The sequence below is a fragment of the Chlorocebus sabaeus genome, chromosome 26 (assembly GCF_047675955.1).
Source record: "Chlorocebus sabaeus isolate Y175 chromosome 26, mChlSab1.0.hap1, whole genome shotgun sequence".
In the NCBI taxonomy this organism is placed as follows: Eukaryota; Metazoa; Chordata; class Mammalia; order Primates; family Cercopithecidae; genus Chlorocebus; species Chlorocebus sabaeus.
In genome coordinates, this window is record NC_132929.1 from 48,198,425 (window position 1) to 48,212,304 (window position 13,880).

The window sequence follows — 13,880 nt, forward strand, 5'->3', positions numbered from 1 at the left end:
ATAACAAATCAGAAAATAAAGTGAAAAAATGTGATTCAGAAAGCAAGTAGGTTAATGTATATAAAGCACCTAGCACAGTTCCTGGTAGATGGGAGGTTATAGAAATAAGCTGTAATAATCTTAGTTATTGATTTTATAGATTTTAGGAATGAAATTACTGAGATAAAATATACAACCATGTTTAAGCTTCTTGATTCATATACTCAAATTATTATTTTTTTTTTTTTTTTTTTTTTTTTTTGAGACAGAGTTTCGCTTTTGTTGCCCAGACTGGAGTGCAATGGCGTGATCTCAGCTCACTGCAACCTCCACCTCACTGCAACCTCCGGATCCAGCAATTCTCCTGCCTCAGCCTCCCAAGTAGCTGGAATTACAGGCACCTGCCACCACGCCCAGCTAATTTTTGTATTTTTAGTAGAGACGGGGTTTTGCCACATTGATCAGGCTGGTCTCAAATTCCTGACCTCAAGTGATCTGCCTGCCTTGGCCTCCCAGAGTGCTGGGATTACAGGCATGAGCCACCACACCCGGCCTCTTTTAACTTTTAGTTGAAGTGTAACATGCATATAGATACTTTGGGAGGCTGAGGCAGGCAGATCACTTGAGGTCAGGAGTTCAAGCCCAGCCTGGCCAACAGAGTGAACTCTCGTCTCTACTAAAAATACAAAAATTAGCCGGGCATGGTGGTGGGCACCTGTAGTTCCAGCTACTTGGGAGGCTGAGGCAGGAGAATTGCTTCAACCTGGGAGGCAGAGGTTGCAGTGAGCCGAGATCACACCACAACTCTCCAGCCTAGGTGACAGAGCAAGACTCTGCCTCAAAAAAGAAAAACAAAACAAAAACCATGCGTATAGAAAAATTGTGCATACAGAAAGCTGGTCATCAGTGCACAGATCAAGAAAGAACCTTTACAGCACCCCAAGAGCCCTTTGCATGTCTCCTTCCAATACCTAGCCATCTTCCTCCCCAGAGTGTTTCTGACTTCTAACAACACAGATTAGTTTTGCCTGTTTTGCACTTCATATGAATAGAATCATACATATGTACTCTTTTGTGTTTGGATTCTTTTGCTCAGCATTATGTAGATAATATTCATCCCTCTTTACTCAGGTGGTTGTAGATTACTCGTATTGCTGTATAGTATTTCATTGTATAAATAGACCACAATCTTCCATTCTTCTGTTGATGGGCATTTGGGTAGTTTTGAACTTGGGGCTATTATGGAGTGCTGCTGTGAGCACACTGATACATGTCCTTTGGGGGCCGTATGGAACATTTTGAACCCAGCACTGCTAGGGTATCTTGAAGACCAGTGGCTTTTAGCACATTGGCTTATAGTGTTCTGGGCTATAGATACTGGCATATTCATAGTGGGCCCTATCAGCAGTGGCAGTGGTATAGCCGCGCCCTTAAATGGCTTCATGAGTAGAGGACATTGAAAAGAGGGAACCAGAGCAAAAACGGAAGAAAAAGATGGATGCTGTATGAAGGACCATGACTGACAGACTGGTTCATGAGCCTATTGAGACAACCCTGGCATGAACTCCAGGCTACTGGCTACTAATAGGGATATAATTTTAAATTATAGCCACAACCAATAGAGTTCTGGAGACATCTGAGTTGCACGCTTTTAAAATTTTTATTTTAAGTTCAGGGGTACATGTGCAGATTTGTTATATAGATAAACCCATGTCATGGGGGTTTGTTGTATAGATTATTTCATCACCCAGGTGTTAAGCCTAGTACTCATTAGTTATTTGTCCTGACTCTCTCTCTCCTCCCACCCCCCACCCTCCGATAGGCCCCAATGTCTGTTGTTCCCCTCTATGTGTCCATGTTTCCACTTATAAGCAGGAACATGCAGTATTTGGTTTTCTGTTGCTGCATTAGTTTGCTAAGGATAATGGCCTCCAGCTCCATCCATCTTCTTGCAAAGCACATGATCTTGTTCTTTTTTATAGCTGCATAGTATTCCATGGTGGATGTGTACCACATTTTCTTTATCCAGTCTATGATTGATGGGCATTTATGTTGATTCCATGTCTTTGCTGTTGCAAATAGTGCTTCAGTGAACATACATGTGCATGTGTCTCTATGATAGAATGATTTCTGTCCCTTTGGGCATATACCCAAAAATGGAATTTCTGGGTCAAATGGTAGTTCTTTCTGTCTTTACATCTTTGAGGAATCATCACACTGCTTTCCACAATGTTTGAATTAATAATTTACCCTCCCATCAACAGTGTATGTGTTCCTTTTTCTCCACAACCTCGCCACAATCTGTTATTATTTTGACTTTTTGTAATAGCCATTCTGACTGGTGTGAGATGGTATCTCATTGTGGTTTTAATTTCTCTAATGATCTGAACATAGGAACCAGCAAAGATTTCATTATGAAGATGCCAAAAGCAATTGCAACAAAAGCAAAAATTGACAAATGGGATCTAATTAAACTAAAGAGCTTATGCATAGCAAAAGAAACTATCAATAGTGTAAACAGAAAACTTACAGAAAGGGAAAATTGTTTTGCAAACTATGCATCTGACAAAGGTCTAATATCCAGCATCTGTAAGGAACTTAAATAAATGTACAAGAAAAAGACAAATAACCCCATTAAAAAGTGGGCAAAGGACATGAACAGACACTTCCTCAAAAGAAGAAATACATGTGGCCAACAAGCATATGAGTTCCCCTTTTTTTATACGCTATGAGGGAACTGTGTCTTATTTATTTTTGTGTCCCAGAAGCTAGCACAAAGCCTGACACACAGCCACTGCTAACAAAATATTTGTGGATTTATTTAATAAAAGAGTTGGGAGTAGGTGGAGAATGGAGGCTGGGGAGCATCACACATACATGCACATGCTTAAAATATGATGATTTCTTCCTGAGCTGACCAGACCAAAAATATAAATAAAACAGAAACAGGATCTGTGCCATGGGTCCTGGCCCTTTTTTGCTTCTGCCAGTATGTGTGAGGAGATGCAGAGACAAATTCCGTGGCAGTTAGAAAGAGAACCGACTGCCAAGATGGAGCGAAGGGAACATTTAACCTTGACTTTCCACAGTCCTGAGGTTCCCAAGATAAAGGGGAACCGGAAATACCAAAGGGTGAGGAGGTATCTAATTGGAAGTCAGATGGGAAGAAGAGGACTTACTTAAAGGCGGGGCTACATACAGCATCCTAAAGACAGAAAAGATCACCCTGAAAATTGTGGCTTTTTTTTTTTTTTTTTTTTTTTTTGGAGTAGGGAAAGATATCCTTAAATCAAAGACACATGGGAATGCTTGAGGTAGAGAAAAGCAGGTGACCCTGGGGATCAGGGGTTATCCTTTCGGGTAGGCAATATTTCCCTCATCCTTGTAGCCTACCCTCCCTGCCAAGAAACATCCAAGTGCCTCGATGTCATCCCAAAGGCAGCAGCAGCTTATGGATCAGGCACACATCTACATCCGAATACTCTGTGGCAGCCTCTGTAGTTTTAGCCTTCTAATGCTGATCGCCATGTCCCCACTGAACTGGGTACAGTTCCTGGTGATCAAGAATGGCCTTGAGCTCTACGCAGGACTCTGGACCTTATGCAACCATGAGCTGTGCTGGAACCACACACCCAAGCCACCCTGTGAGTGCCACTGAATTAAATGCCACAGGCCCCACACAATTGCAGAGATTTCTGCTCACATAGATTGGCCCTTCATCTTTCTTCCTCCAAGATCTTTTGGCTTTCACCTCTCCAAGTGCAGGATGGATCTTTCTTTGGTATCCTCAGTGTGCCCTTTCTCCCTTCTATTCCAGGTCGTTTTCTGTCCTGAATAATGGGTTATACTCTTTTCACTTGATGGGAAGAACTGTTTTGTTTTGTTTTGTTTTGTTTTGTTTGTTTTTAGAGACAGGCTCTTGCTCTATCACCTAGCCAAAGCACAATAGCACTATCATTGCTCACTACAGCCTCCACCTCCAGGGCTCAAGCAATCTTCCCACTCAACCTCCTGAGTAGGTGAAACTACAGACATGTGCCACCACTCCTGGCTAATTTTTATTTATTTATTTATTTTCTGGAGAGAAAGTTCTCATTATATGGCCTGGGCTGGTCTCAAAGTCCTGGCCTCAAGTGTTCCTCCCAAAGTACTGGGACTATAGGTGTGAGCTACCATACCTGCCCTAGGAATAACTCATTTACAAGGTGTTACTGCTAAGCAATGTGATTGGTATTCTAATGTGGCTTGCAGAATTAGAAGAGAAGTGATTGATCATAGCTGGAAGATAAAGCAAGTATCTTAACCTCTATTAGATTTAACTTTCAAGGTCAGCTTGTTCTTCTCCTAGCAGTGGAATAGAATTTAAATGTACGTTAGATATGTGGTATAACAAATGCCAGCTATGAAGATAATATTATTTATGTCAAATTTTATGTGAATTTAAATAAATCTGAAAGTGCAACACAAAATATTTTAATATAAGTTTTGGGGGCTAAAAATATTATATGCATGAGTTTTTCAATCAAACCAAAAACTTAGAGGAAAGATATCATTACACTGACAGTTTTCCCATCACCCACAAGACATAAATTTACACAGTGAAAGGGGTATTGTGAAAGAAAACATGTGTGAGTAAAGCATCTATTCTCACATAAGCAGGGATCCCATCTATTCTCCTCACATAAGCAGGAGGGGAGCACCTGTGCCCAACTCTGAGGTAGAGCATCCGTTATTTGGCCATGGGCTGCGACATTTGAAATTAAGGGACAGTTTCCTGCATGATCTTGAGAAGAAACTAAAATCAAAGGCAGGCAGACAATTCAACTGCATAAAATGAAAACTAGAGAAAATATTTGCAACAATTATGAAAGATAAAGGTTAATGGCCTTAATATAGTAAAAGGATACACAAAGTATTAAAGACACAAACTCAAATAAGTTCTTTTTCAATAGACATGCACAGAAGAAGAACTATAACTATCTAATAAACATAGGAAAAATAATTTAACCTCAATCAATCATTAAAGAAAGGTAAATGAATAACAAGATGTAACTTTTCAACCACCATATTAACAGATTTTTAAATGATGATGCAACTACTATACACTCCCATACACATTCCTGTACATACCATGCAAATTGGTATAATCAAAGCAATATGATTAGATGCATCCAGAGACTTAAAAATGTTCATCTCCTTTGAGTAAATAATTCCATTTCTAGAAATTAATTCCAAGGAAATAACTAGAAATGGATTAAAAGATTTAGGCAAAAAGATAAAACTGCAGTTATATTTATGTAACTGGGTGCCCACGTTAAAATTTCGGCCTTAAGATTATTATTTAAATCTTTAATAAATTAGGGCTGGGTGTGGTGGCTCAAGCCTGTAATCCCAGTGTTACCAGAAAGGGGTCCTGATCCAGACCCCAGGAGAGGGTTCTTGGATCTTGGGCAAGAAAGAATTCGAGATGAGTCCATAGAGTAAAGTGAAAGCAAATTTAGGAAAGTAAAGAAATAAAAGAATGGCTACTCCATAGGAAAAGGAGCCGCCAGGGCTGCTGGTTGCCCATTTTTATGGCTATTTCTTTATTATATGCTAAACAAGGGGTGAGTTATATTCGTAAGTTTTCGGGGAAAGAGGTGGGCAATTCCCGGAACTAAGGTTACTCCTCTTTTTAGACCATATAGCGTAAATTCCTGACATTGCCATGGCATTTGTAAACTGTCATGGCACTGGTGGGAGTGTCTTTTAGTATGCTAATGCATTATAATTCACATATAATAAGCAGTGAGGACGATCAGAGGTCACTTTTGTTGCCATCTTGGTTTTAGTGGGTTTTGGCTGGCTTCTTTACCACAGCCTGTTTTATCAGCAAGGTCTTTATGACCTGTATTTTGCGCTGACCTCCTATCATTCAGTGACTAAGAATGCCTTAACCTCCCGGGAATGTAGCCCAGTAGGTTTCAGCCTTACTTTAACCAGCCCCTATTCAAGATAAAGTTGCTCCGGTTCAAACACCTCTGACATCAGCACTTTGGAAGGCTGAGGTGGGGGATCGCTTGAGTTTAGGAGTTTGAGACCAGCCTGAGCAACAAGGCGAAACCCTGTCTCTACAAAAAATACAAAAATTAGCTGGGCATGGTAGTGGGCACCTGCAATCCCAGCTATTTGGGAGGCCGAAGTGGGAGAATTGCTTGATCCTGGGAGGCAGAGGTTGTCGTGAGCTGAGATTGAGCTACTGTACTCCAGCCTAGATGACAGAGTGAGACCCTGTCTCAAAAAAAAAAAAAAAAAAAAAAAAAAAAAATTAATTCATTAGAATCCCGAAATTATGTCACTTAAGCAGTGAATAGTTTATTTCTTGAAGCCCTGGATTCACCTTTATGCAGATAAAGAAAATCAAGGAAATCAAGCCAGCCAATCACTCAGATTTTATAGAGTCACTTTGTCACTCATCTTTGTTTATGCTTTGTTTTATCTCTACAGACTGTGATTATTTAAAGTCAACTGAATCCTTAAGGTACACAAGTATAAATCAAGTATCCACCCTATTTTTCCATGTTATTATAACTAGTTCTAATTCAAGAGTCAGTAATTAGGCTGCAATACAGATCTTATAAGAAATTCCCTAAAATGTAATCAAAATTTCCAGGCCTTATCTCCCTGTGACAACAATATAATGTTATTATTGCCCGAATACATTATTATTTACTTATTTATTTATTTTTGAGATGGAATCTCATTCTGTCGCCCAGGCTGGAGTGCAGTGGCGTGATCTTGGCTCACTGCAACCTCTGCCTCCCGGGTTCAAGCGATTCTCCTGCCTCAGCCTCCCAAGTAGCTGGGATTACAGGTGTGCATCAGTGCGCCCAGCTAATTTTTGTGTTTTGAGTAGAGATGGGGTTTCACCATGTTAGCTAGGCCGATCTTTTTTTTTTTTGAGATGGAGTCTTGCTCTGTTGCCCAGGCTGGAGTGCAGTGGCGTCATCTTGGCTCACTGCAAGCTCTGCCTCCCAGGTTCACGCCATTCTCCTGCCTCAACCTCCTGAGTAGTTGGGACTACAGGCACCCACCACCGCGCCCAGCTAATTTTTTTATATTTTTAGTAGAGATGGGGTTTCACCATGGTAGCCAGGATGGTCTTGATCTCCTGACCTCGTGATCTGCCCCCCTCAGCCTCCTCAAGTGCTGGGATTACAGGTGTGAGCCACCGCACCTGGCCTACTAGGCTGGTCTTGAACTCCTGACCTCAGGTGATCTGCCTGCCTCAGCCTCCCACAGTGCTCGGATTACAGGCATGAGCCACTGCACCTGGCCTCCGAATACATTATTGTTTAATAATTACTTTCCAATTCAATGACTTCAAACTTTTACCTACTGGATTGCAAGAATTTCATTCCCCTCCCTGACAGTTTCCTTAGTCATTTTCGTAAGTTTCACAGGGGCTATCTCAGGTGTGTTTAAGAATGTGCATGCTCATATTCCTATTCCCTGGGCTCACTTCAGGGTGTTGTGCTTCTGTCTCTGACTTCACCCGGATCTAGATGACTGATAGCCTCTCTGGTGTGGCTGTTGCTAATGGGATGAAGAAGGGATGGGGAGGAAAGGACAGTATCCTTCACTTTTATTGCAAGTCTCAAGTGTAGAACAGACCCTTCTGTTATTTTCCCCTAGCACTGGTGAGATCAGGCTGAAATGTGAAGGATATATTGCACAGAGAGTAGTTTGAACTGTTTTGCAGAGCGTGGGAAAGAAAGGATAAGCCTTTTTGTCAAGTCACTGGGCACCCTAGAGTTAGGAACTTAGGAACCACCATACAGTACACGTTGCCAGGCTGTGTAGGGATGCTTTATTCTGGCACTCCAGCTGGGTTACAAGGGGACCTAAATACTAAGCAGATTTCACAGATACCTCTTCAGGGTCCTAAGTCTCCACCCAGGATCGTTTCCATTCCAAAACCACCCACTTGGGGCACCTCATCTGAGCCTGGAAAAGTTGTGTATTGCCTTCTGTGCCTTGAAAGCGGTCACAATGGCAGCAGCGTGGAAGTTCATATTTGGCTAAATAAGTGAGCTGATTCCCCAGCTTGTCTCCAGCAGCACCACTTTCCAAAAGCTCCCTGGCCAAGTTTTACTTCCACAACAGTAGAAGGAGATCCCACCCATTATTTACAAACTACCAAATGGTGAATGTTCTCATTTCACTGAGATCTGAGGGGATGCCACAGAACACTACTGCTTTCTGGTTGGGTGGTGCCCCCTCCAATCTTGGTAGGGGTTTTACATCTTACCTGATGGTACTCTGAAGTGTAGCATTGCTCACTGACGCTAGGCTGATCCTGAGAACATCTACAAAAATCTTACCAAGTTTTTCAGATGATTTGTACTTCCTCCTCAAATTGAAAGTGACATCCTTTCTCTTCCCAAGGTATTAGCTTCAGTAAGCTGGGAGAGGTGCCTTGGTATTCTTGTAACTTAAGTTTAACCGCATCAAAGTATATCAGTAAGGAAAACTTCAGAAATGTTTGGATACAGTTGACCCAGACAGGTGACACAGGGGTGTTCATTTTATCTCAGGCACCCCTTTTTCTGGACCAAGGCTTCTTACTGAAACATACAAGCAGGGCCTTTTGTAATTAAGATCCTAAGATTTTTGAAACTTTGATGAGTAAGCTGTTGTAAAAACTGTTGTTTAAAAGCTGAAATCAGCTTTGGTGTTACAAGAGATAGAGGCTTGAAATCAGCTTTTGGACATTTATTTATTTATAGTAATATGAATAAAAAAACTATAAAGTTAACCAAATGCAGATGTCTTAGACTCTGAATCTAAGTGTTTAGTTTGTTTATATAATTTGTTGTATATGATTATTCCTAATAGACTTGGTTACTTTGGGAAGGTTAGACTCTTCTATGCTGTAAATCTTTAAATTGTTCCTTTGGAGTTGTGAGGATCTTGTTTAGGTAGTTTTCAGGAGATGAGAAGATAACACAGAGAGATTTGTAAGAAATACATAAAGTTGCAGTCTTCTCCTAATGGTAGAAGAGGAACTGGACTTTATATGTTAGGCTGGAGTTGGACAGGAAATATCCTCGACAGTGCTCCTTGGTGTTCTGAATATTAAAATCATTTGAATTAGTGTAAGCTAACCAGTGAACTTATTTGTAAAGATTCAGAAGAATCGGCCAGGTGTGGTGGCTCAAGTCTGTAATCTCGGCACTTTGGGAGGCTGAGGTGGGCAGATCGCTTGAGCTTAGGAATTTGAGACCAGCCCGGGCAGCATGGTGAAACCCCACCTCCACCAAAAATACAAAAAATTAGCCGGGTGTGATTGTGTGCATCTGTGGTCCCAGCTATTCAGGAGGCTGAGGTGGGAGGATTGCTTGAGTTTGGGAGTTGGAGGCTGCAGTGAGTAGAGATCATGCTACTGCACTCCAGCCTGGGTTATAGACTGAGACCCCATCTCAAAGAAAAAGATAAAGGAAAAAAAATGGGGCTCAGAGGAATAACATAGACTCCCAAGGCAGGAAGTTCGCTGGACCTTAGGGGATTCCAGGGGATGCTGGGATCTCAGATAAAGAAAATCAAGCCAGCCAGGCACTCAGATTTTCTACAGTCACTTTGTCACTCATCTTTGTTTATACTTTGTTTTATCTCTACAGCTCAGTTTTTCCTGTTTATTAGTGTGTAAGTGCCTAAAAGGTGATACCCCGGTCAAACTTTACATCTTCTCAGTTCAAGCAAGCAAAAGAGGAAATCCAATTTCCAAGCATAAGAATAAAATTGTCCCAGGATGGGTCAGGTTCCCATGCTTAGTCCAGTTAGCTATAGTCAGAAGGCTATAAAGACAATAGTCCAGGGCTATAGACAAGGGCTGCTAGAGCTCATAGAGGATTGTGGACTAAATACCACAAAGCATGCCTGTTACCCTGGGCTTCATACAGCTCAGTCTGGGCTTATGTTCTGGCTGGCTACATACACTGCTAATTCTGAATAACCCAGTATTCAGAAAATGTGCAGCTTGTGAATTACTATGTTTTAATGTGGCTCACTTGTTGCGGCTACAGAGCAACTTAACCTCTGTGGATAGGGGTGTGGTTTCTTTGAATGGAAATTCCTGCAATTCATCATATTAGTAAGTGGCAGGTTCTGGAGAACAAAATGAAACAAGGAGGCAGATATTAGACTGGATAAACTTGATACATAATTTCTGCTCTCTGAGTTACTCAGAAGCTGGACTTGGATTCTTAGGCATATAAGTGGTTAGAGAACTTTCTAACCACTGGGGTGGGGTGAGCTGGTCCCTACTACATTGGGACAGAAAAAGAAGCTAAATAAGGAGGCACCTTATAAAGGATACTGAAGATATTCCTGGGTGTCTGGTAGCTCAGAAAAGCTACAGCTACTTGTAATTATAAGTTACCTTCTAAATCTTCAGTAAAATATGGATGGGGAAGTCGAAGAACCTGTTGCATCTTAGGGATGTGGTAGCAGAAAGTAAGGTTGAGCATATCCCTGCTGCTCTTACCAACATCCGGTCCACAGTGGCAGAGCCAAAGAGAAGACACCTAGAGCCAAAGATGGAAGAAGGAGAGGTGTGGCACTTGGATAAGAACAACTTGAACAAATATGAGATAGGACTTTGGGAGACTCTCAGAATAAAAAAAAAAAAAAGTGGGGGAAACACTTTGTGATAGGTTCCTGCAGTTTGGTAAATTGGGGCTTGAAATCATCATAATATGGGAATTAAAGTAAATGAGGCTGGGCGAGGTGGCTCAAGTCTTTAATCCCAGCACTTTTGAGAGGCCAAGGCAGGCAGATCACCTGAGGTCAGGCATTCAGGACCAGCCTGGACAACATGGTGAAAACCTGTCTTTACTAAAAAAATACAAAAAATTAGCTGGGCATGGTGGCGTGTGCCTGTAATCTCAGCTACTTGGGAAGCTGAGGCAGAAAAATTGCTTGAACCCGGGAGGCAGATGCTGCAGTGAACCAAGATTGCACCACTGCACTCCAGCCTGGGCGACAGAGTGAGAGTCTGTCTCAAAAAAATAATAATAAAATAAATAAATAAATAAATAAATAAATAAATAAATAAAGTAAATGTGACTTCATTTTGTAGTCGTAGGCTGACAAGGCCTGTACATGCCAGATACAGCTGAAAGTGAAAAACAAATGGAACTAAACAATGGGTAAATCATTAAGCAAAGTATATTGATATGATAGAATATTTTGTAGCCACTGAAAATAATATTTACAACAGATACCTGGGGAAAATCACATCGTATATTCTTGAGGAAAAAACCCACATGATATCTAGTATCATATCTACTATGCACAGAGGGTAGAAAAATAAAATATTAACAATGGTTGCCTCTAGGTAGTGAAATTGTGGCTGATTTTTTTCCTGCTTCTTTGTTCTTTCGTAGTCTTTTGAATGCTTATGTTGGATGCATATTACTTATTATTTTTAGAATTAGAATTCGAAACAAGAAAAAAGTTTAATCTGTTTTGTCATTGGTAACACCTCTTATAAGCTAGTTTATATCTAAATCAATGCATGCAGAAGTATTTGTATATTATCTTTAGTTTAACAATCATAGTAAAGAAATTCCAAGCAAAAAGGATGTCATGTAGCAAGCTCTGCTCCATCATCCTTTGTTCTTACATCCTTCTCTAAGACTCTGTCTGGCCTTTTTAAGGGAAGTTCCCTCACTGAACTAACCACGCTCTTCCTTTCCTCTTCTTCATGCAGATTATCTCCAATATTCCAGGGCCTTCTTTCTCATCTCTGTCTTTACCATACTCATTGGCCTTAGCTGGCTCTTCAGCTCTTGGCTCCCTAGTCGAGGAAGCATGACCACCAATTTGGATCTGAAGGTATCCATACTCAGCTTCATCTCAGGTACAGACCTAGATCGGCAGGGTATTTTACCATGGTGATAATCAAGGTAACGAATTTTCTCTGTGAGACTCTTATACTCTTTTTCTTATGTCTTTGCTCTTCTTCAGTATCACACCAACTTGCCAGCTATCTGCCTTATCTAATTATATAGAACACACCTTCGCCGACTTTACCAGGGTATAGATCGTGTTCTCTCATCTTGGTCAATCCCCAAGTTTTTATCTTTTTGATCCTTGCTATACATATGGCCTCTGGAGGCTGAGGAGCTGGGGGTGGCGGGGAAGGCAGACTGAAGATGCTGATGGGTTGTGACATCTTTTCTTCCGGTCCTAGCTACCTGCTTGCTCCTCTGCCTCAACCTGTTTGTGGCACAGGTTCACTGGCATACTAGGGATGCCATGGATTCAGATCTCCTATGGACCTATTATCTTAACTGGTGCAGTGACATCTTTTACGTGTTTGCTGGTGAGTCACTCCCCTGCTCTATGCTAGAAGGATGGATAGGGAAATCGCTTCTGGAAAGGGAGGTATAATATAGGAGAAGTAGAAGCACTGACTTTCTTTTCAGAACATTGATACTTGGAGAGTTAGTGTGGCATAATGAAGAAAGGGTGGATTTTAGAGTCTGAAAACCTAGCATTAGTAACTTGTTCTATCACAAAGTGAGGCATGGACGAGTTGAGTAACTTGCCCAAGGCCACACAGAAAATAGTGGAACTATGATTTGAATCCAGGAGGTTCAAGCTTTGTCCTAACCAGTCTGAGAAATATTATAATGCAATTAGAGCACAAGAGGGTAAAGTAACTCTGCTGGGAGAGAGAGGGGTTCACTAAAAAGATGTCTTTTGAACTGGTTATTAAAGGAGGAGTAAGAATTTTAAAAGCCAAAAGACCATTGCCTATTGAACCTCACCTCAAATTATTCCCTTCCCCTAGGCATCATCTCTCTTCTCAACTACTTAACTTCCAGATCTCCTGCCCGTGATGAAAATGTCACTGTGATTCCAACAGAGAGATCAAGGCTGGGGGTTGGTCCAGTGACTACAGTATCACCTGCTAAAGATGAAGAAGAGCCAAGGTCTGAGATGGAATCTCTAAATGTGAGAGAGAAAAATTTACCAGAGGCAGGACTGTGATGGTGATAGGAAAACCTAACTATAGCTTGTCTTAAAAGCAGGGGAGAAGCTGAGTTGGGAATGATCGCATAAATTCTTGGAAACCCTCCTAATATCATGTCCATATTACTGGAGGAGACAACATTAAACCTGATGAAATGTCTTTTGCGTGCATTGGATCCAAAATAGGTATGATAGCAATAAAGTAAGTAATAACTCACTTAAGAAAAACATTTCTAAAAGAAAACAACAATGTTTAGAGTCATGAATGAAAGAAACTAGTGAAAGATGCAGTGTGTAGACCAGAGACTTCTTTGGGTATGAGGGATCTCATGGACCAGAAAGGCCCATGGAGAAGAACGTTAATTACTTCTATTTAGAATTTTCTTTATTATGTGTGGCTTTGGGTATACTCCGGATGGAAAGCACTTGGACAAATACTGTTGAATCTGAACTTGATAGCGTTACCAGAAATGGAGTAAATATCAATGGATATAAGACCTACTACTCAAAGGAACTGAGAGGTGCTGGGTAGATTCTAGGGAATCCATGAGGTCCCACTTACTGTGAGGACTGATAATTTGAAACCTTTACGGTCTGTTACGTAAAACCACTGCTTCTCCCTAGGCAGGGAGATACCTTAACCAGGCATCCACAAACTCCCTGAAATTCTATACAAAACTTGTATATGTATTCTTCTGTGAAGAGGGCCAGAGATTCCATCAGATTCTTCCTTCCCCCTGCCCCGCCCCCGGAAGATAGTTTCAAGTAAACTCCATCAAATTCTTGACAGGCCTGTGACCTCTTTGATTCCTTAAGCATCGATTATGTTTTACTGAGCCAAATGGGACTAAAGGGCTTCTTCAGCAGATGTACAGATAGAT

The 13,880-nt window shown here is 41.2% G+C and overlaps 1 protein-coding gene across 3 annotated transcripts in view; it reads left to right on the forward strand.

The window, feature by feature from the left end:
* Positions 1–13,160, forward strand: part of TMEM202 (transmembrane protein 202) — a 30,109-nt gene extending 16,949 nt beyond the window's left edge. The window contains exons 1-5 of one of the 3 annotated variants that reach the window (XM_008016003.3): positions 281–3,111; positions 3,368–3,623; positions 11,732–11,881; positions 12,215–12,346; positions 12,818–13,160. In XM_008016003.3, coding sequence (XP_008014194.1) covers positions 2,971–3,111; positions 3,368–3,623; positions 11,732–11,881; positions 12,215–12,346; positions 12,818–13,017 — 879 coding nt within the window. In that variant the 5' untranslated portion in view covers positions 281–2,970 and the 3' untranslated portion in view covers positions 13,018–13,160. Of the gene's footprint in view, positions 1–280; positions 3,112–3,367; positions 3,624–11,731; positions 11,882–12,214; positions 12,347–12,817 lie in introns of those variants that run through there. The other 2 variants (XR_501917.3, XR_005244370.2) reach the window with 2 other exon arrangements.
* Positions 13,161–13,880: the final 720 nt, after the last annotated feature.